This window comes from Bombyx mandarina, chromosome 19 (assembly GCF_030267445.1).
Source record: "Bombyx mandarina strain Sakado chromosome 19, ASM3026744v2".
Lineage (NCBI taxonomy): Eukaryota > Metazoa > Arthropoda > Insecta > Lepidoptera > Bombycidae > Bombyx > Bombyx mandarina.
This window is the reverse complement of record NC_143225.1, coordinates 6,860,263-6,881,870: the sequence shown is the minus strand read 5'-3', so window position 1 is coordinate 6,881,870 and position 21,608 is coordinate 6,860,263. Positions and strand designations below refer to the sequence as shown.

The following is a 21,608-nucleotide window of genomic DNA, read 5'->3' as shown; positions in this document are numbered from 1 at the left end:
TTTACAATCACCTCCTTTCTTTGAAGACTGTTAAAAATGCATTTGAATATGATCTCAGAGGATATCAATATTATCTCACGTGAATATTGACAATCGTGATAATAAGCCACGATATAGTTCCATTTCCACTGTAAAATAGCCAAACGTTCCTGTTTGTATAGTTGGAGTGGTATTATGTCAGAACAATTCAGAACTGGTCCTCACATCGTAGTATGTCTCGAGGGATTCACGTTGTGGTGTGGACCTGAGTCTGCTTAAATATACGCTTAATATCTGGCGAGCCAACCCCCGAAGAAATAGAGGCGATAGGCGAGATCACCAAAGAAATAGAGGTATATAGTTAAAACAAAACCTACCTCTAGGTCCGGTTTCTCTAATAATGGGAGGCCGATTACTCGAAGTAACGACTTTTTGAGATTCTGAAAGATGTGTTATAACTATAAATATTTATGAATATATTAATGTAAAAGCTGCATATTTCACTGTCATTCTAGTAATCAGATTGTTATGTGGTGACTCTTATAATCAATACTCTGATAATGGATATAAGTCCGAATTTGAGTTTGTTTCTTCTTACTCTACCGATCGCACCGGTACTATATTAGAGGTATACAGAATACGCACATATGGTACTTTTTATATATAAATATATAAATGGTACCTTTGTATGCACCTTGATATCCGAAGGTTTTTTGTGCAAAGCTGCTTGGAAAAAGTAAGTAGCATATAAAATGAAAGTAGAATTATCATTTATTCTGAATTCACTACTCGACTTTAAAGGTATGTGTTTATTTTAAGATTTTTTTACCTAATTATTAGTTGTAAAGGTTATCCCGTAACACAACAATCTATGGGCTATTTTTCAAAAAATAATAGGATCAGACTTTGATTCTTCCCAATGGCCCATTTATTTTCTTGGGAATTATCTAGAAAACTGAATAATTGCTAAATGTTATTATGAAAGAAAACAATATGATTACATGCTGTGGTATGTACTAACCGATAGTCAAATCTGGCGGTAGAGTAGAAATGGTAGGACAGCGCATTTCGCAAGATTTCTGCTCATGAGGTCTCGCAGTCTTGCAATCAGCTTCACCGCCCGTGCCGTTGGTTTCAGGTTGAGCACAGATTACTGATCGCGTTTGTAAACCTACTTCAGATGTACAGTTCCCTGTGCACTGCAAAATTAATATGATTTCACCATCATCATCATTATTCATCATCATTATCCTGCCCTTTTCCCATTCACCTGGGGGTCGGCACAACATGTTTTCTCCTTCCATACTAGACTTGCGCAAAACATCACTTCCCAATGTAATGTGATATGACATCACTTTTACAGACAGGTGATATTACTCGAAAACATTACACATCACTCTTAACATTACTCGGTGCGTTCAATAGATACTGTGACGACGAATACATTGTATCTATACACCCGAATCATTACCTAAGTGATGTGTTGATACACATCACTTAGGTAATGATTCGGGTGTGTCATTACAGTAGTGTATTACTTGACAGAGATTGACTTACTTAATAATATAATAATTTTATTTTTTACTTAATATAATTTATTGTGGGATGAACGGATTTCATATGGCGACTTAGACTGCAAATTGAGCTCGACAATAATGTTAATATACGAGAGCAGTAGATGCATTGTTTCGGCGCGATATCCTCAAAGTGCATCCAAGGAGGACTGTACTTTCATTTAGACGCCGTTATTTCTTTCACTTATTAAACACGCATTAAAACAAATAATAAAACTATCTTCAAACAAGTGCTTAAGTAATTCAAATCAAACACAAAAATTAATATGAAATATTACTAAACAATTACGAGCGACTAGCGATTTTACAAAAGTTGCGAATAAAAAATTAAGTAAGTACTTGCGGGAAACTACCGGCTGGCCGCATGAAAAATATAAACACAAATACCTATATTAAAATTCAGACGTACCATAGGTATAAAAATGTACCTAGCGGCCAGGACATACGGTTCCAAATCACTAGGAATAATTCCGTGTCGCTTGCTCATTTATTTTGCGTCGATCGGTCTGTCTCGCTCGCTCGGTTCCGTTCGTGTATTAAGCAACATTACACGACAAAGAAAGAAACATGTTGGGTGATGGTGTGATGTTTGTTTCCTTCGCGTAATGTGTGATGTTGCATTACATCGTAGAGTAATATTACCCGAGTAATATCACTCGCATTACTTACACATGTCTAGATGTGTATGAACACATGATTACTTAAGTGATGTGTATGAACACATCACTTAAGTAATGATTCGGGTGTGTCATTACAGTAGTGTATTACTTGACAGAGATTGACTTACTTAATAATATAATAATTTTATTTTTTACTTAATATAATTTATTGTGGGATGAACGGATTTCATATGGCGACTTAGACTGCAAATTGAGCTCGACAATAATGTTAATATACGAGAGCAGTAGATGCATTGTTTCGGCGCGATATCCTCAAAGTGCATCCAAGGAGGACTGTACTTTCATTTAGACGCCGTTCTTTCTTTCACTTATTAAACACGCATTAAAACAAATAATAAAACTATCTTCAAACAAGTGCTTAAGTAATTCAAATCAAACACAAAAATTAATATGAAATATTACTAAACAATTACGAGCGACTAGCGATTTTACAAAAGTTGCGAATAAAAAATTAAGTAAGTACTTGCGGGGAACTACCGGCTGGCCGCATGAAAAATATAAACACAAATAATACCTATATTAAAATTCAGACGTACCATAGGTATAAAAATGTACCTAGCGGCCAGGACATACGGTTCAAAATCACTAGGAATAATTCCGTGTCGCTTGCTCATTTATTTTGCGTCGATCAGTCTGTCTCGCTCGCTCGGTTCCGTTCGTGTATTAAGCAACATTACACGACAAAGAAAGAAACATGTTGGGTGATAGTGTGATGTTTGTTTCCTTCGCGTAATGTGTGATGTTGCATTACATCGTAGAGTAATATTACCCGAGTAATATCACTCGCATTACTTACACATGTCTATTCCATACTCTTCTATCATATACTCACTCCCTTCTTACCCATAACGTCTTTCACGCAATCCATCCATTTCTTCTTAGGTCTACCTCTTCCTCTATATCCTTCCACATTCATAGTTAACATTCTCTTACCAACCTCATTTTCATTTTGTCTCATCACATGTCCATACCATTCCAAACGCGCACTTCTGAGCTTCTCTGTCGCATCATGATTTCACCATCGTTTATTAAATATACCTTGACAGACGGAGCAGCTGACACAGTTACATCTTTATGAATAAGTTGAACTAAAAAAAACGATTTTCTAACGATGTGAAAAGCAAACAGTGTCATCATTCCAACACGTATCAAGCTGAATTTTATTGGATATAAAAAAGTCAATATCTGCGCTGTACTTCTAATCAAATGAGCTATAAAAAAATTACGTCCCAAATACTCCTAAAGAACTTATGTGGATCTTGTCCAACATCCTTGAAGGAGTCCAAGAAGTAGACGGTTGGATGTAGGTATAGGCTGATTAGAATATTATTTCCATACCATTCCTACAATTGAATACCTTGCACCCGTTTAGTAGCATCAATTAGATCTGAAGTAATCAACTAAGATATTCAACACTGAGAGCTGGAAGAACGATTTTAGCCTTGCTATAGGATAGGTAGCCTTGTCAATGAAATCCGAGAACTTCATTGGTTTCAGTGTCGCGTTATATCTAACAAGCTTTACAGAGTAATTATACACTCTATCACGAAACGTCGCGTTCAATTAGTTAATAGCGTTTATATAGCGCTATTAAACTAGCACAGGTGTCATTTTACATTTTATTTTATTGAGAACACGATGGCTACTATAATTTACGAGTGCATATTTTTTTTATATACTGTCTTTGAACTAGACAAACCACTTTTCTCGGTAAGTCCCGCTCTAAGAAAGATTTGCAGAGCCACTTTAAAGAGTTTGATTTCAACTTCCAAAGACACTCAGATTTATTACTGAAAGAAGATATTTTAACAATAGCATTCACAGATGTTAAATAAATTGGGCTAGTTGATTTTGAAACTAAAACCGTTAACGACTTTCATGTTACTACAAATTTATTTATTGCACTTTAAAATACATTTGAGTTATGGCCAGACAAGCTAATATGAGAAGTGAGACATAAAGTATGGGCTTCGATTTCCATTTGTATATTATATTATGAGAGTATCAGCTACGTACAAGCCGGAGTAAAACCCAAATGTAGTCTAGAGTTTTTTTTGTATCCATTTCAATAGTACTCACACAAGATAACGATACCAAACATATTTGAAATTATTGGACAGCATGCAAACATACATTTTTGTTGATATATGCGGTCAAAATATACATAATATATATTAATATGGGGTACATATTTTATGTATAAAATTAGGTATCTTTGTATTCCTTAGGTTATTAATTTAATATAAGTTGACAAATTGAATCTTTTACATTTATTTTGATAATTTTACAATTCGTCAACTTGCGAAACAAAAAATTTATTGGTAAAGTACGTATGTTAAATAAACTATCTAATTTTTGATAATTTTTAGTTAGTCATGTAAATAATTAAAAACACTTTGATGACAAGTAAATCGTCGTATTCTGTAAACAATATCCGCGGTACTCAAAGCGTCGGAAATTGTAAAATGGGTAATAACTAACCCAAGTATTTCAGACTAACCTTGCCCCAATCGCTGAAGTACCAAGTGGGAGGGCAGTCGGCGCCGCATTCCCTTACGTGATCAGGCTTAGGGTCCTTGCATGCCGAATCACGAAGATGCCTACCGGTGCCACCGATGCACAGAACTCCGCGAATCTGTCTTCCTTTGCACTTTGAAGTGCAACGCGACCAGTCACCTTGGAAAGACCGAAGGGAATTTTAAGTAATGAACAAGGTACCGTCGCTGTTAAACCAATATCCGCTATGCGATAGAAGTGTAACTATTTATTTCATAATACACAAAAATTTGAGTAGTAAACTATAATAGTTACAATGTCAAACTAACAAGTCCACATGCATAGTTATACTCCTAAATCATATTTAGTTTTGAATTTGCTATTGAGACAAACAATTTACTGGTGGTAGGACTTTTTGTGAGTCCGCACGGATAGGTACCACCCCGCCTATTTCTGCCTTGAAACAGTAATGCGTTTCGGTTTCAAGGGTGGGGCAGCCGTTGTAACTATACTGAGACCTTAGAACTTATATCTCAAGATGGATGGCGCATTTACAGATGTTTATGGGCTCCAGTAACCACTTAATACCAGGTGGGCTGTGAGCTCGTCCACCCATCTAAGCAACAAAAAAAAAACAACATATTCAAAACATTATGTCTTAATAATTCTAAATTTAAAAAAACATTGCTATTAAAATAAAATAAAACACACAATATTACTTCTCACCAGTAAACCATTGCCCTTCTGAAGACTCGCATGACAGGGCAGGCGAGCAGCTTCTGCTTGTTTGAGGTTCTTTTCTTGGAGCACATCCTGAAGGATCAGTACAACGCACACCTCTTGTTTGCACGCCACCACCGACACACCACCCGATACACTACGAGAAAGAAAAATATTTTAATCCAATGAAAAAATTTTGATGCTCTAGCAATGTGAAAATAACCTATAATTTTAATCAGAAATTACAAATTACAAAAATAAAACATTTCGAAAATCTAAAATTTAATTATAAACATGAAGATAAAAAATTAATAATTTGGCGAGTGTGTAGATACAATAGATCATTATGGTAATTGGGCGATAAGTTTTTTTAAATCAAATAAACATAATGAAGAACTTAAGAATATAATTAAATATCAAGGAAACTTTGAATGGGTTAATAATATATTTTTGGGATTTAAGATCAGATCGAGATGGAAATGGGAAAACCTACTTTTTTCCTGCAAAGCGATTAGTATACGGCGAACTTGAAGCTAAACATTATAATTCAATGTAATGCTTCTCTCTAAGCTGAAATCAAATCAGTTGATTTCGGAACAGATTAATTATATCTCTATCTCTTATTTAGAGTCAGCTTTTTTAGGCAACACAAATACCGCCACCTGTCTTATGAACCATACTCATGGTACATAACGAAAGAAAGAAACAAACAAACCCACATATATTATTTAACCATTAGATTATTCACCTACATTAATCCAGTTTCAGTGTAATAAAACACACAAACAATAAAATCTCAAACATCACTGATAGCTACAATTTCGCAAGGAGACCTTAAAATAACAATATACTTATTTTCATTTTCGTCATTTTCAATAAATCATAGGTGGTTTTTGTGTAACAGTTTCGTCAATTATTACGAAATGCCATAAACGTGATGTATACCGACAAAAGCATTAATGTGACCTACCTCCGACCATTCGGTGTAAAGCCAGCCAGCTGCCGCATTAAAACTATATTCTGGGCCGATTTCGGATTCAGTAGTATTGATGGATACGGTATAGACGGGGCCTTCGCGGAATGTGTCGGTGAGTTCCTTGTTTCGAGTTCTCTTTGATTCAATACGTCTAACCGGGCCCAAACTTAGGTCATCGCAGCTTGGGATGTTACACATTTCTGTTGTGGGTGGCTTTGGAGGTGGACATTTGTGGTCACTTATCTATAAATAATAAATAAATTACACTAACAATCACGCCATGTTAACTGGTCCCGTTGCTAAGTTCGTAAAGAACTTGTATGGCAAGTACCAGATAACGGAAATAAATGTAAGACTTTTATTATACACATAAATATATGTAATAAACATTCATTACCCTGGAAAATACATTTTATATTTATCATACAAATATCTTCGCTTGGCGCGATTCGAACCCGCGACCCCCTTGTGTAGTGACCATGTCACTTACCACTACACTAGATGGCCGTTCTGTGAGAATAAATCATTTATCACGGCCAGTTCTATATGAAAGAATATATTTCTGTTGATCTAAAAATGGTCTCTAATGAACATTTGATATAAGTTATTAACCTTGGTAATTCCTTTAGAGTGATCCTGTACACATCCTACTATCCTTGTTCGAGTGGCAGGTCCACATCGGGGACAAGGAGACCAGGAGGCTGCCCTCCATCTTGGTGGACAGGGCACGTTACCACATCGTCGTCTCCGACCGACTGGAGGTGAACCAGTACAATGGACCGATGATACCTCTCGATCTCCAGAGCTTGTTGATTCTACACACCTATATTTTCCTAACTAGAAAAATAAAGTAAATTATTAATCTATACATATTATAAATAAAATTGGAGTGTCTGTTTGTGATATTGAAATAACCGCTTTTTACTACATGCATATGAATATATATACGGTACATACACCAAAATAACATTTTTTACAATTTTTGTCTGTCTGTCTGTTTGTTCCGGCTAATCTCTGGAACGGCTGGACTGATTTTGACGGGACTTTCACTGATAGGTAGCTGATAATATAAGAAGTAACTTAGACTACTTTTTTTAGACTAGCTTCGCCCCGCGGCGTCACCCGCGGTACGACAATAACCGCGGGTAACATCGAGGGACTCAACTATCAATAATAAAATTTAATGTTTCCGAAGCGAAGCGAAGGCAGGTCGCTAATTGTACAATATAGTTTGAATATGTATGCATTGAGTGTTTATTTTCATTTGACATCAATTACCTGAATTCCGCCACCACAGCTTCTTGTGCATTGGGTGAATGACAAAATTCTCCACATGAATTTTCTGTTGCCAATTACATTTGCCTCGAGGCCAGTTTCAACACTCGTCTGTTCATTGGAAGTGCTCGGATGATCTAAATGTCTCGGTATATTCCCTGTTGCCCTGGGATAAGCATCAAAACTGTGATGTCTCCTTGTATGTTTAGTAATAATAGCTGGTACGACATCTGGTATTTCTGGCCTAGCTTCATCACCTTCATCAATCGGAGAGTCCGTAAAGTATTCATATTTAATGTTCGGCTTTGGTTGAGTATAAAGAATCTGAAAAAGAAATTGATATTTATAATGGTATACCAAAGATTACTAAATAACTTTATGACATTCGACACTTGAGTGAACTATCTTCTATGTTTCCTGACAGCTATGACTTATTCTTCTTTCACTATGCCCCCAGCATTACCATTTTTTTTATTGCTTAGATGGTTGGCGAGTTCACAGCCCACCTGGTGTTAAATGGTTATTGGAGCCCATAGACATCCACAGCGTAAATGCGCCACCCATCTTGAGATATAAGTTCTAAGGTCTCAAGTATAATTACAACGGCTGCCCCACCCTTCAAACCGAAACGCATTACTGCTTCACGGCAGAAATAGGCACGGTGGTGGTACCCACCCGCGCGAACTCACAAAGGGTCCTACCACCAGTAATTATGCAAATAAATCCAGTATCCATGAGCAACGGTAATTATTCATTAGTTAGATGATCCGTAAGCTGTTCTGTCTTCTAGAGCTAAATATACATAAATTTACTGACCATAATATCAATAGGATGATATATGGGTCCATTTGCATGCACATTGTCCAGTCCAGCAGTACGGGTATAAAGAAATCTGGCTCCAGCCGCCTCATACATTCCTGGAGCACTCACGGCAAACTCTCCATTTAATATATACGAGCTATTCGACAGCCTCAGGGCTGAAAATAAAAATTATTCATCAGACTAAACACTTTTAATATAAATGTATTCTATTTCATTTTTTTGTTTTCGTAACAAATGCATTTTGCTTATTTATTACGTAATTCGACGGCGTGTATACTCGTACACCTGTCAGTCCAAATTGATTCAGCCTAACGCATAATAGTCAAGGTCAATACTGTATTCGTCATCGCCGAACAAAGTGGGCGTTTCTGTTGTGGTGAATCGCGAGTGATTTACAGTACTAGTACACAGCTGATTGATAAGTGGCCAACCTCATATTTGTGGGCCATTTGCTTTCATCAATGGACTGTTAAACTCATTGTGTACCATTGAACTGATTACTGATAGGATGACAATATGATTATTAGTTATGGATTCGAATTTTATAGAGCGTCTTCTAAATTTTGATACTTGAACATTTAATGAAAATGCTTTTGACTAAAGAAAAGAGTATCTATGATAAATCATTTAGATAAGAATTTATTAGAATATATTGTCTAACTAAAACACAGATATAATTTTATACGGATGATTATAGACCACTATATGACATTAGATGGTAAATACTCCAAGACCAAGATCAAGCTATGAGCACCTTTACTCCCTCTCTGTCTAAAACAACAAGTCCAGCAGGGTTTTTTATCATACCCTAAAACCATTAAAGTCAGTAACATGTAAATCAATTTTTGTTACTTAACTTACCGATATAATTTTCGCTTGAAGCTAATTCTGTCACATTAATCCGGCACGCTCCCCTTGGGACGGTCGCTACAAAAGTGTAGCCCAGTGGCAGTCGAGGCTTCGAGAACAATCCTGAAACGAGCCTTCTTCCACATCTCAGCTCCCGAGAATTGCTGCCTGCTAATACAGACTCCCGTCCGATTACCTGAGAAAATAATTGGTTGAAATTAATATTCATGCATTTGGGTTTTTCCTTATAGCTTTATGCACAAGTGTTTGACAAATGCCTTCACAGACAGTAAGTCCTAGATGGAAACTAGGCCAAAATTTCCGTTGAGAGAGCCACTTTTTTCCCCTACTTATTCGCTGGTATGAGGTTATTCCATCTACGCTCTGATGGGTAGGTGAGCTCACGGGCTTAACCTGAGAGAATTTTCTAACACTAGCCCCAGCAAGAGCAGTGCTTAGCAGAATCTACCATCGGATCGGAATCGCGAGCCACTGAGAAGATCCAGCGAGAAAGAAACTCAGTGGAAGAGCGCCACCATCATGGGTGAAATTGTGCTAAGAACCTTTCAGATAGTATTTTTAATTAAGAAAATTGCGAAAGCTTAAACAGTTGAGAACATGAAATTTTCAATAGAATTAAATTTTAAAACAAGATTATTAACTATAATTTTGTTAATATTATAATTTTACGTGAGTAACTTGATTAATTGTCAACGTAGATTAATAATGTATAAAATTTATAAAGTCTAATAACTGATAGTAGGGGCTTGTGAGTCCATACGAGTAGGTAGCACCACCGTGCCTATTGCTGACGTGAAGCAGCAATACTTTCTGGTTTGAGTGGTGGACAACCATTGCACTTTACAATTGAGAATTCGATGAAATTGAGACGAGACTCATGTCTGGAGGTGGGCCGCCGTATTTACATAGTGAGGTCCATGGGCTCTTGTAGCCTTAGGACCGCGTTATTGATTAGCTCATTCATCCATCTAAGCGATAAAAAACACTCTTCCGTTTAAGGTAAAACTGGCATTCCAAATATAAATATCAAATAGATACAAGCCACTTTCTATGCTGCCGATGCAACAACAAAATGGCAGTAAATATTGGTAGCGTTGACCTTAAAGGTTATGTCAGCCGTCAATAACATCAATAAACTTTCAGATTATTCTCAAACAAAGATAAATGTCGGCGCGATGCACATCCCATTGCATTGACGAGCATTAATTGCGTTGCACCCAATGTCAAACAACAATGCTCTCTACACACAATAGGTTGTTTCCACAGCATATTGTCCAAGATACCGCATTATCTCGGCCAGTCTAGGGTAACAAAGTGAAGGCGATTTACGACGCTGATTGAGTTGGAATGAGACAATTGGAATATCAAATTGAGAGAAAGGCGTGCTAGTCTCAATGCGTGTTTATCTTGTAAGTGATGTTCACTTATAAATAAAGAAGATAGGGTGTTTGCTGCCAACAAAAACCGATAAAGATAAAAACAACAAAGGTACATTTATGTTTCTTAGGTGATAAAAGCATAAAGAGCTTAAAGACACCTCGATATAAATGCGGCCGATCTTGAGAGGTTGTGTAGAGTCCCCGTTCCCTATGATGCTTCTCAAACGAAGTACACCACTCGCCAACTCCATCAACTAAAAAAACCTATATACATGGTAGCAGAAATATACTGCATCATAAAAGCCCCCTATACTCATATATACTGTTAAAATCAATCACTTTGTTTTCCTATTCCAATCGGCAATCTACTGTGCACCAGTCGCTATTTGTGATTCACTTCGATAAATCGGCACGACATGAGAATCCTCTCATCGTGGCCGCCGGGAACTACATAGTCGATCCTGCGGACGAAATGGTAAACAGTCGATGTCGCCCAAAACACGTCATTTCTGATCGTCCCGATCCACTAACGGTGCTTTTTGGCACCCCAAGCACCGGTCATCGTTTTCGTCGACCCCATGCGACGAAGGGCTCGGCGGTAAATTAACTCACACACACAGACACAACCCACTGAGATTTTCGCCAGATTTTCTGAGTGGGTCGCGTTTCCGTTCCAGTGGTAGATTCTGGGAAGCACGGCTCTTGCTAGGGTTCGTATTAGCAGCATCGTCAGTTTTGATCCCCATGAGTTCACCTACCAGTTAAGGTCTCTCTAGACCATCAGCTTAGGTATGAAAAAAAAGCTATTTGTGACAACACTATTTTTCCTAAGTCTCTTACGTTTTTCATTATCTGCCCTTATTAAAAATTATCGCTTTATAAAGTCTTGTTATGTTATATTTAATCAAGAATAGAATGCAGGCCTAACGACATGAGCTAAAATATTATACCCACAGACCATAGATTAAAAAAATAATCTAGTATTATTTACACTTAAGCTTACACTTGAAAGCGGGTTTTGTCGTTTTCATTACTACGCCTTGAGATATGTAGTCTCATTTATATACTAAAATAGTTCAAAGGTATGCATGATTAATTTGCGGCAAAAGTAGAAAGGTTGAAACTACCATTGTAGCCTCTAAATATCAGCTACCAGTAATTACGTTGTAATTTTTAGGTTAGGTTTTTAACGCGGTTAAGATAGTACGTTCGTGAATACGGGTTAACTACGTATTTACTAAAGAATATACATATATATAAAAGCATTTAAGTCCCGGGATGGTTGCATAACTCGATACGAGTACACCCATCGTCATGTTCATTAGGCCACTCACATCACTACCAGTTTCATGCATCTTTATGACCGGATAAGCCGTCAACAGCTTGCACGAAAGAATCAAGATTTTTACCACCCATTTGAATGAACTCGCAAAGATTCTCTTGTTTATTATTTGTTGTTAATATGTACTTTAAATTCGCTATAATAAAAAAACTTTTAGATGTCTTTATTGACATGCATATAAATACAAATTACCGTTATACCATAGTCTTAAGTACTGAGGTATTCAATTTTAGATCTCTTATGTTCTCAGTGCTGTTGAGTTTGTAATAAATAATTAATTAATACTTCACCCTTTATGACTTTTAGTTATTCTCAAAGAGGGTTGATCCAAGGCAGGCCGGCGGGTCGTAAAACTTATGCCAAATCGCTACGCAGGATAGTAAGATACAGGACGACACGCTGTGCCAATGCTACATAATATGAGTTAATGGCAAGAAAAATAAGATTTCATGGCTTCCGTTACTTAACGTTTCACACTAAGCAGTTGCAAATTAATTTGACTTCAACGAATTGAAACAAAACACACACACACACACAGTGAAACTAGACGGCTTTAAGTATCCCACGACGCCAGCGTTATCTCAAATGCGAAAAAAAACCATTACATTTGCATTTTATCATATGAAGGTATAATTTAAGAAACATTGTCCTTGTTTGCTATTATTTAAATCGTGTGATATCAATATACATATATTCGGATTGAAAACTTCATTATGCTAATGTCTTTCTGCATTCCAAAGAGACGTTTTGTTCGAAGATTGTATGTGCTAAATAAAAGATAAAATTAACCACATTAGTCAATTTTCTGTTAGAATGCTTTCTGTTTTAGATAAAAGGACTTTTGAAATAAATTTGTCGATTAGATCTTAAGCAGGATTTTTAATATGTCTTTAATCTGTCTTGAAGTCGTCGTGGCCTAAAGGATATGATATGGTTTGAAGGGTGGTTTGTGGCGCTTTTACGTTGTAGATGTCTATGGGCTCCAGTAACCACTTAGCACCAGGTGGGATGTGAGCTCGTCTTCACAAGTAAGCAATGAAAAAAAAAAAAAATAGGAAATTAATCACATTTTCGATGATTCTTCCTTAATTTAGTTAGCGAATTCTTCCACCTAAACACAATTTGTGAGGTATACAGTCAGATAACATCGCAGCCCAATTGTTAACGGATTGAAATCCATAAACTCTACCTTGAGACGTTCTATTAAATAAAATTAGTCAAATTGTTATGCCTATCCGCACCCTAACATTATTAGTATTTCAGTTTTGATTGCTTTGTAGAGAATTATGCATATTCACACTTAAACAGTAGGTACCGATTTTCGTATATGCATCTTCGTGTTAGATACGGCTATTTAACACGTAGATGCATAATAAGAATCATATCCATAGTTACCTGCCGCGAAGTATTTGTCTGTGTTTCCTAATGGCTGCTTAGAAATCTAGCTTGACACGGCTTAGAATATAATATTATGCACACGCTGACCACCCTTTAAATAAAGTTGAAAATCGCATTTCATATGCTACTCCTGAATTAATATAAGTATATAATTAGAAGACATTTATTGAATTAATCGAAGTAAATACATCAAAAAGCTGATGGCTGATTTAAATATAAGTATATTAGTATTATATTAGTATTGTAGTAAAACAATAAGGGTACTGTTATATCCTTAGCCTGTATAGACAAAAGCTTACCAAAAACCTTACTCATCATAAACCCTCTTACAATGATTTCATAAGAACATACCAGTCTCAGTTCGGGTCAGATATTCATTGAAGTGGGTCGTTTACCAATTTTCTTCACTATCTCTAAATTCTTTTATTATAATTAGTTAATCTTTATAAATATTTTGTAGTGTTAAATGAATCCATTTTTTTTTAAAAGACTTCGGCTTTCACACTTGTAACAGTACGAAAAAAATGACACTGAAAAGTCGGAACACCGTATTTTACAAGAAGAGTTGATGTGAAAAGTTACACGACTACCCTCACTTGAGGTTGAAAGTTTACGTCAACTTACCGAAACATTATTCATATATATCCATAACAATTTTACGTTCCCTAGTCTTAAAAGACAATAAAAAATACCACACATAGCGTTAACCAAATAAATCGTTTACATTTAAAACGATTCAAACATAAATATTGAAATCATGTGTGATAATTTCAGTGCACTTTACATTAAAAGTGAAATAACAATGACTTTTATTGCTTGTAAGTCTTTGTCTCAGATAAGCTGACAATACGTGCATTTGTTGAGATCTCACTCAAGGATACCAGTTGAGAGCCTTGATCTTGTTTTTATTAACCATTAATGTCTTTACACGTATGTTAATGTACTAAGATTGAATTTACGACTTCGTTCCGCGAGAAAACGAGCTGTTTTATAAAGCATGGAGAATAAATTCAGACATTTGGGTTTGTGAGGTTGAAAATGAACTTTGCAAAAAAATTTTTGATGTTTGTGCCGTTGACCGAGCTTTGATCGATTTTTTTTTTATAACGCCATCTTGTTGTGTCTTTAAAGCGGTTAGTTGCCCTCAATTAAGAAAAATAGTATTATTATTCGCCAATAGATGTCGGGAAGAGTTGGTTATTGAAATCCACGAATAAAGTAGCTCGATTTATCGCCCCCGAAATTCCCTGTATACTAAATTTTATGAAAATCGTTGGAGCCGTTTCCGAGATTCAGATTATATATATATACAAGAATTGCTCGTTTAAAGGTATAAGATAACGGTAGTCTCAGTAAGATGATTTCAAAACTTGAAAAGCGTGCATTAATGAACTTGAAATTAGTTCTTAAGCTACATAATAATGAATTATTTATTTCAAAATATCTTACGACATTATTCTTTAAGATGACAAATTGACACATCCAATAGGCCGTGCCCAAAGGTAACTTTAATATATATTAAAAATCGATTTCATGCAATTTATAAACAGATTACAATAAACATAAATCAATACACACTTAATGCCTGACGATAAATCAAACGATAATTGAATATGAAGACTAATATCCAATTAATTAGGATTAGTCGGTACTGAGAGCTACCTACTAGTTTCTATTGAACCGCATTTATTTAGAAATATATTCATACATAACAATGGATGGAAGTAGGTACTGTGCAATTCGGTGCAAATTGTGCAAACTAGATTCTTATGTTTATTTTTCTATTGCCTTTGTAGGCATACGAAGCATACGGCCCACCTGATGGTAAGTGGTCATCGTCGCTCATGGACGTCAGCAATGCCAGGGGCAGAGCCAAGCCGCTGCCTACCATAAAAAAACTCGTATTTCGAATTTAAAATATTATGTATGTAGCCACAAGTAATATTTAATTTATGCAGTGCCTAGATTCTCGGGTTAGTAACACGTAAGTACATTTCGATGCCTCCAATGAACACTACTCTAACTCAAAATTTTGAAATTTTCGTTTTCACACAAATCGCTTCACTATGTTAAAAGTATGTATTACAATTAATAATAATTGATGGGGTTAGAAGCAAGAATAAATCAGCTAGTTACACAAAAAAAAACATAAATATATCTGCAATAATAAAGATTTTATCAACTTTTTTTGGTTTAAACGCTCCTCCTGTAAATCTACGAATTTGGAGTTAGCGTAGTGTTCATTGGAGGCATCGATTTTCACTAAATTTAATTTTAAATGTTTTGCATACGTACTTATTTTAAATTATTCATTGACGCTCTAAAAACTACCTATATAATGTTTGTCATTTCTAGACCATTATACAATTATCATCAAATTACCGTTCTCGTCACGAGGACTGTGGTGGATTGGCACACGCTGGGCATCAGCCTGGCTGAATCTGATCCACCATCACTCCCGTTTAACCCGGACTCTATCCCGTCTCCTCAGGATACCGCTGAAGCCATAGACATCTTAACGTCACACATCACCTCGACATTAGATAGGTCATCGAAACAAGTTGTAGCGGAGGACTTCCTTCACCGCTTCAAATTGTCCGACGATATTAGGGAACTCCTTAGAGCTAAGAACGCCTCGATACGCGCCTACGACAGGTATCCTACCGCGGAAAATCGTATTCGAATGCGTGCCCTACAACGCGACGTAAAGTCTCGCATCGCCGAAGTCCGAGATGCCAGATGGTCTGATTTCTTAGAAGGACTCGCGCCCTCCCAAAGGTCTTACTACCGCTTAGCTCGTACTCTCAAATCGGATACGGTAGTAACTATGCCCCCTCTCGTAGGCCCCTCAGGCCGACTCGCGGCGTTCGATGATGACGAAAAAGCAGAGCTGCTGGCCGATACATTGCAAACCCAGTGCACGCCCAGCACTCAATCCGTGGACCCTGTTCATGTAGAATTAGTAGACAGTGAGGTAGAACGCAGAGCCTCCTTGCCACCATCGGATGCGTTACCACCCGTCACCCCGATAGAAGTTAAAGACTTGATCAAAGACCTACGTCCTCGCAAGGCTCCCGGTTCCGACGGTATATCTAACCGCGTTATTAAACTTCTACCCGTCCAACTCATCGTGATGTTGGCATCTATTTTCAATGCCGCTATGGCGAACTGTATCTTTCCCGCGGTGTGGAAAGAAGCAGACGTTATCGGCATACATAAACCCGGTAAACCAAAAAATCATCCGACGAGCTACCGCCCGATTAGCCTCCTCATGTCTCTAGGCAAACTGTATGAGCGTCTGCTCTACAAACGCCTCAGAGACTTCGTCTCATCCAAGGGCATTCTCATCGATGAACAATTCGGATTCCGTACAAATCACTCATGCGTTCAACAGGTGCACCGCCTCACGGAGCACATTCTTGTGGGGCTTAATCGACCAAAACCGTTATACACGGGAGCTCTCTTCTTCGACGTCGCAAAAGCGTTCGACAAAGTCTGGCACAATGGTTTGATTTTCAAACTATTCAACATGGGCGTGCCGGATAGTCTCGTGCTCATCATACGGGACTTCTTGTCGAACCGCTCTTTTCGATATCGAGTCGAGGGAACCCGCTCCTCCCCACGACCTCTCACAGCTGGAGTCCCGCAAGGCTCTGTCCTCTCACCCCTCCTATTTAGCTTCGTCATTCGTTATTCGTCAACGATATTCCCCGGTCGCCGCCGACCCATTTAGCTTTATTCGCCGACGACACGACTGTTTACTATTCTAGTAGAAATAAGTCCCTAATCGCGAAGAAGCTTCAGAGCGCAGCCCTAGCCCTAGGACAGTGGTTCCGAAAATGGCGCATAGACATCAACCCAGCGAAAAGTACTGCGGTGTTATTTCAGAGGGGAAGCTCCACACGGATTTCCTCCCGGATTAGGAGGAGGAATCTCACACCCCCGATTACTCTCTTTAGACAACCCATACCCTGGGCCAGGAAGGTCAAGTACCTGGGCGTTACCCTGGATGCATCGATGACATTCCGCCCGCATATAAAATCAGTCCGTGACCGTGCCGCGTTTATTCTCGGTAGACTCTACCCCATGATCTGTAAGCGGAGTAAAATGTCCCTTCGGAACAAGGTGACACTTTACAAAACTTGCATAAGGCCCGTCATGACTTACGCGAGTGTGGTGTTCGCTCACGCGGCCCGCACACACATAGACACCCTCCAATCCCTACAATCCCGCTTTTGCAGGTTAGCTGTCGGGGCTCCGTGGTTCGTGAGGAACGTTGACCTACACGACGACCTGGGCCTCGAATCAATTCGGAAATACATGAAGTCAGCGTCGGAACGATACTTCGATAAGGCTATGCGTCATGATAATCGCCTTATCGTTGCCGCCGCTGACTACTCCCCGAATCCTGATCATGCAGGAGCCAGTCACCGTCGACGCCCTAGACACGTCCTTACGGATCCATCAGATCCAATAACCTTTGCATTAGATGCCTTCAGCTCTAATACTAGGGACAGGCTTAGGGACCCCGGTAACCGTACTCGTCGAACTCGACAAAGAGGTCGACGTGCAACCTAACCCATGCATCAGCCCGCTGAGTTTCTCGCCGGATCTTCTCAGCGGGTCGCGATTCCGATCCGGTAGTAGATTCATTCGCGAAACAATTGCTCTTGAGTTGTTAGGTCTCCTTCGGAGGCGCTCGGGCAGTTGTTAGCAAATCCCACCCCTCTTGGCTGAGCCTTTGCTCGCCCACTTGTCCTGGTGAAACTGGAAAGGCCTTCGGGCCACCAGTAAACTTTCAATCATAAATAAATAAAAAATCATCAAATTAAAAATTGAGAACTTTTTTCTCAAAAGGTTTTGAATATGTTAAATCCGATTTTTATAGATTTTCAATTCATACTGGTTTCACTTTGTACACAGTTCTTAATGCAAAATATCAAATGTAGAACGTCATATAGGGTGAAGTGCAAGAGGAATTTGAAAATTGTAGAAAAATAATATGTGGCTTATATTAATAATTATATAATTTTAATAATAAGTGACTTATATTATTTCATTATCTGTCATTTGTTAATCGCCGAAGCTCTGCCTCTTCTTGTATTCATATGAAAAGAGACCTTCATTAACATTTGGTACAAGAAAATTTATTTACGTATATATTGACACCGTTTTAGTTTGTTGGCTAAAAATAACTACGAATATTTTTCATGTCTATGAAAAGTATCAGAAGTGAGGTTGTTTAATTCTTTTTTGTGGACAATATTACATGTTTTGCCCCAAGAGAACTATTTTTTATAATGACATAAAATCTAAACAATTCGCTTTCTTTCATAATGAAAAAGCGTGGTTTTAAACTTGCTAAAGAAGGTTAAGACATATCTAATCATAAAAACTAAGCTAGGAAGACAAACATAACTATTACGTGCTTTCTCCAAATTCCAAATTACCTTCCGCCAACACCATATTGCATTCTAGGGCGGACGCAATTTCGAAGCAACGGGTAACATAACCAATTAATATTTCTAAATTTATTCATGAACAAAAACATTTGGATTAAATTTACTACTTACTTAGTTGCGCGTGCGTTCGCGCTAACGCTTTAAAATTATTCCGGAGTCATTCATAAAACGGTGTAAAAGGTTTTAAAATAATTCATTTGACACTTACGGTTAATTAATTACGCCTACTCGCATGCTCGAACACTATACATCACCCCAAAAACGCGTGGGTGTGTTTAAACAAATGTCGCCCAACGTTGAAAACTTCACCTGGTTTTTTACTCGACAATTTAACGTTCAAACCGGTCCTTATTAAATTGCTATTTATTTACAAAACCTTAATTGGTATTAATGCTTTTGTATGTATCAATTAAAACTGATTTCTTTGGAAACTCTTTTGACAATTGCCAGTTTAATAGATACTAGTGGACCTGCAGTAGTCAAAATTCGACTTTAATTAATTCAATTTTTTTGTTTATACATTATTGTGGTTCTACTGTCAAACATTATTATACTTCTATAATAGAATCACAGATTTTGCCAAAAATACACTATAGATAAATAATATTAAAGGCAAACAATATTAACCTATTCTTAATTTGCACACAAACTTTAAACAATAACAAAAGTTTGACAATTGACAATAAATAAAGAGTATTATATTTATATGTAGGTGTTGTGTCAAATACATTGTAGTATGTGTAATGTTTTTTTTTATTGATTTAATGTACATATATTTTATGCATAATTAAACAAAAATATTAGCATTCTGCACTCCTTTTCTATATTCTGTATAAGTGTCCCACACTTATAGAGAACATAGTTCCAGTGGTATTTTTTTAGATAATAAATACACTATTATATACTGATACATTTTGATAATCTCCATCTAATCGCAAAATTCAATCTCAGAACGCAAACAAGTTGCGTTACCATAAATTATGTTTGAAGTTATAGATAGGGATGTTTGTATTGTCATTTTAGTCTGTAAAACGTAATTAGGTTAAGTTTGTATACTTACGAAAAACAAGACGATATAAAGTAGAACGGATGCGGACGCCATCCTCAGAGCTGTCGTTTCGATTTTATAGATTAACCTTTAGATTTCACTTCTGTAAACGTAGCGGTATGACCTTAGCAGAATCAAATTAATTTGAAAAAAAAAAAAAAATTTTTTTGAAGTTATTCTATTTGTTACATATCGCGTCAATAAAATTTAACCGTGTATTTCGATTTGTTGTAAGCTCGTATCGATCTTTTTGGCGCCTACTTATACGTTTTAGGGGTCATCAATGAACACGTCATTTGCAGATATATGTGATCTTTAATTATCGTACAGCATTCAAAACCTTGAAATCTTTACTGGAACCTGATATATAATAACGCTAGTGGAGAGACTTGAAAAAAAAAATTTTACAAGTTTTTTGTTACGATAATTCTGTTTATTCATTTGAAAAACATTCACATAATATTTTAAACACACATACATTAAAAACCAAACTATTTGCTTAAGTATATTGGCGTATGTATATTGGCGGTAAGGCGTAGAGTCCGCACGGGTAGGTACCGCAAAACAGTTAGCCTTACAGTTTTTTATTGCTTAGATGGGGGAAGAGCCTGGCCCTAAGTGCTCACAGGAGAGCCAATGGACATCGACAACGTAAATAACGCTACTGCCCTTGAGAAATGCGTTCTAAGTCTCAGTTTTTACATTAAAACGGTCGCCCCAATCTTCAAACCGAAAAACATTTCTGATTCACAGCAGAAATAGTCAGGTTAAATCCATGCATACTCCTAGCCTAGTATGAAATAATATCTACCATAATCTATACTACCATAATCTGTACTAACATTAAGTGAATCTTCCAAATCATAAGAACTTACAGTAAACAAGTATTGTACTTGATAAGTAGCAAACACAGAAAATATGTTTTTGTGGTGTATTATTGTGTTACTTAATTGAACGTGTCACTGTTATTCAGAACGACGCAAGATAAAAGCTTTGGACCATTAATACAAACATTACGTATTACATTACATACGGGAGGGCTGCGAAGCGGCGTTAATTAAGTACAAATGTTCAAAGTAATACATTATCTTAATGATGCTGAACAATCAACGTTCAACGAATATTCCACACTTAGTACTTAGACTCAGTAGTAATTGCGTCGAGAATGATTACTTTTGTGATTTTTTTTAATTATTATTAAATAGCTGATGAATTGTTCGCCCGATCGTAAATCGAGTATAATTACTGATATCTTATTTAGATTCATTTTATGTACAAATAAATATCTATTAGAATAAAATTGGCAATCAAATAAAAAGTAAGTTTATGAATTTATATTACTGTATTTTGGATAATAGTACAGAAAGAACAGGTCACTAAAACGTTGGAAACAATTGAAGATTATTTTTCAATCTTCCCCTGTGTTCAAAACGTATACCTACAATCTTTGTGTAACGTTATTTTCTGATTGGTGTAACAGTAAAAGTCGAAAACATTTCAATGGACATTCAAAGGTTGATACAAGCCAAACTAATGTTTAACTACACCGACTACTGCATGCTCTCAGTAATGTTCATTTAATTGTCA

At 36.9% G+C, this 21,608-nt stretch overlaps 1 protein-coding gene across 2 annotated transcripts in view; it reads right to left on the bottom strand.

Moving 5' to 3' along the window:
- Positions 1-21,608, bottom strand: part of LOC114242209 (ADAMTS-like protein 4) — a 93,797-nt gene that overhangs the window by 835 nt on the left and 71,354 nt on the right. For both annotated transcript variants that reach the window (XM_089735128.1, XM_089735127.1), the window contains exons 8-16: positions 9,384-9,567; positions 8,517-8,677; positions 7,704-8,024; positions 7,038-7,262; positions 6,420-6,668; positions 5,456-5,606; positions 4,734-4,909; positions 1,001-1,178; positions 357-419 (exon numbers count right to left, since the gene is read on the bottom strand). In XM_089735128.1, the coding sequence (XP_089591254.1) occupies positions 357-419; positions 1,001-1,178; positions 4,734-4,909; positions 5,456-5,606; positions 6,420-6,668; positions 7,038-7,262; positions 7,704-8,024; positions 8,517-8,677; positions 9,384-9,567 (1,708 nt within the window). The remainder of the gene's footprint in view (positions 1-356; positions 420-1,000; positions 1,179-4,733; positions 4,910-5,455; positions 5,607-6,419; positions 6,669-7,037; positions 7,263-7,703; positions 8,025-8,516; positions 8,678-9,383; positions 9,568-21,608) is intronic.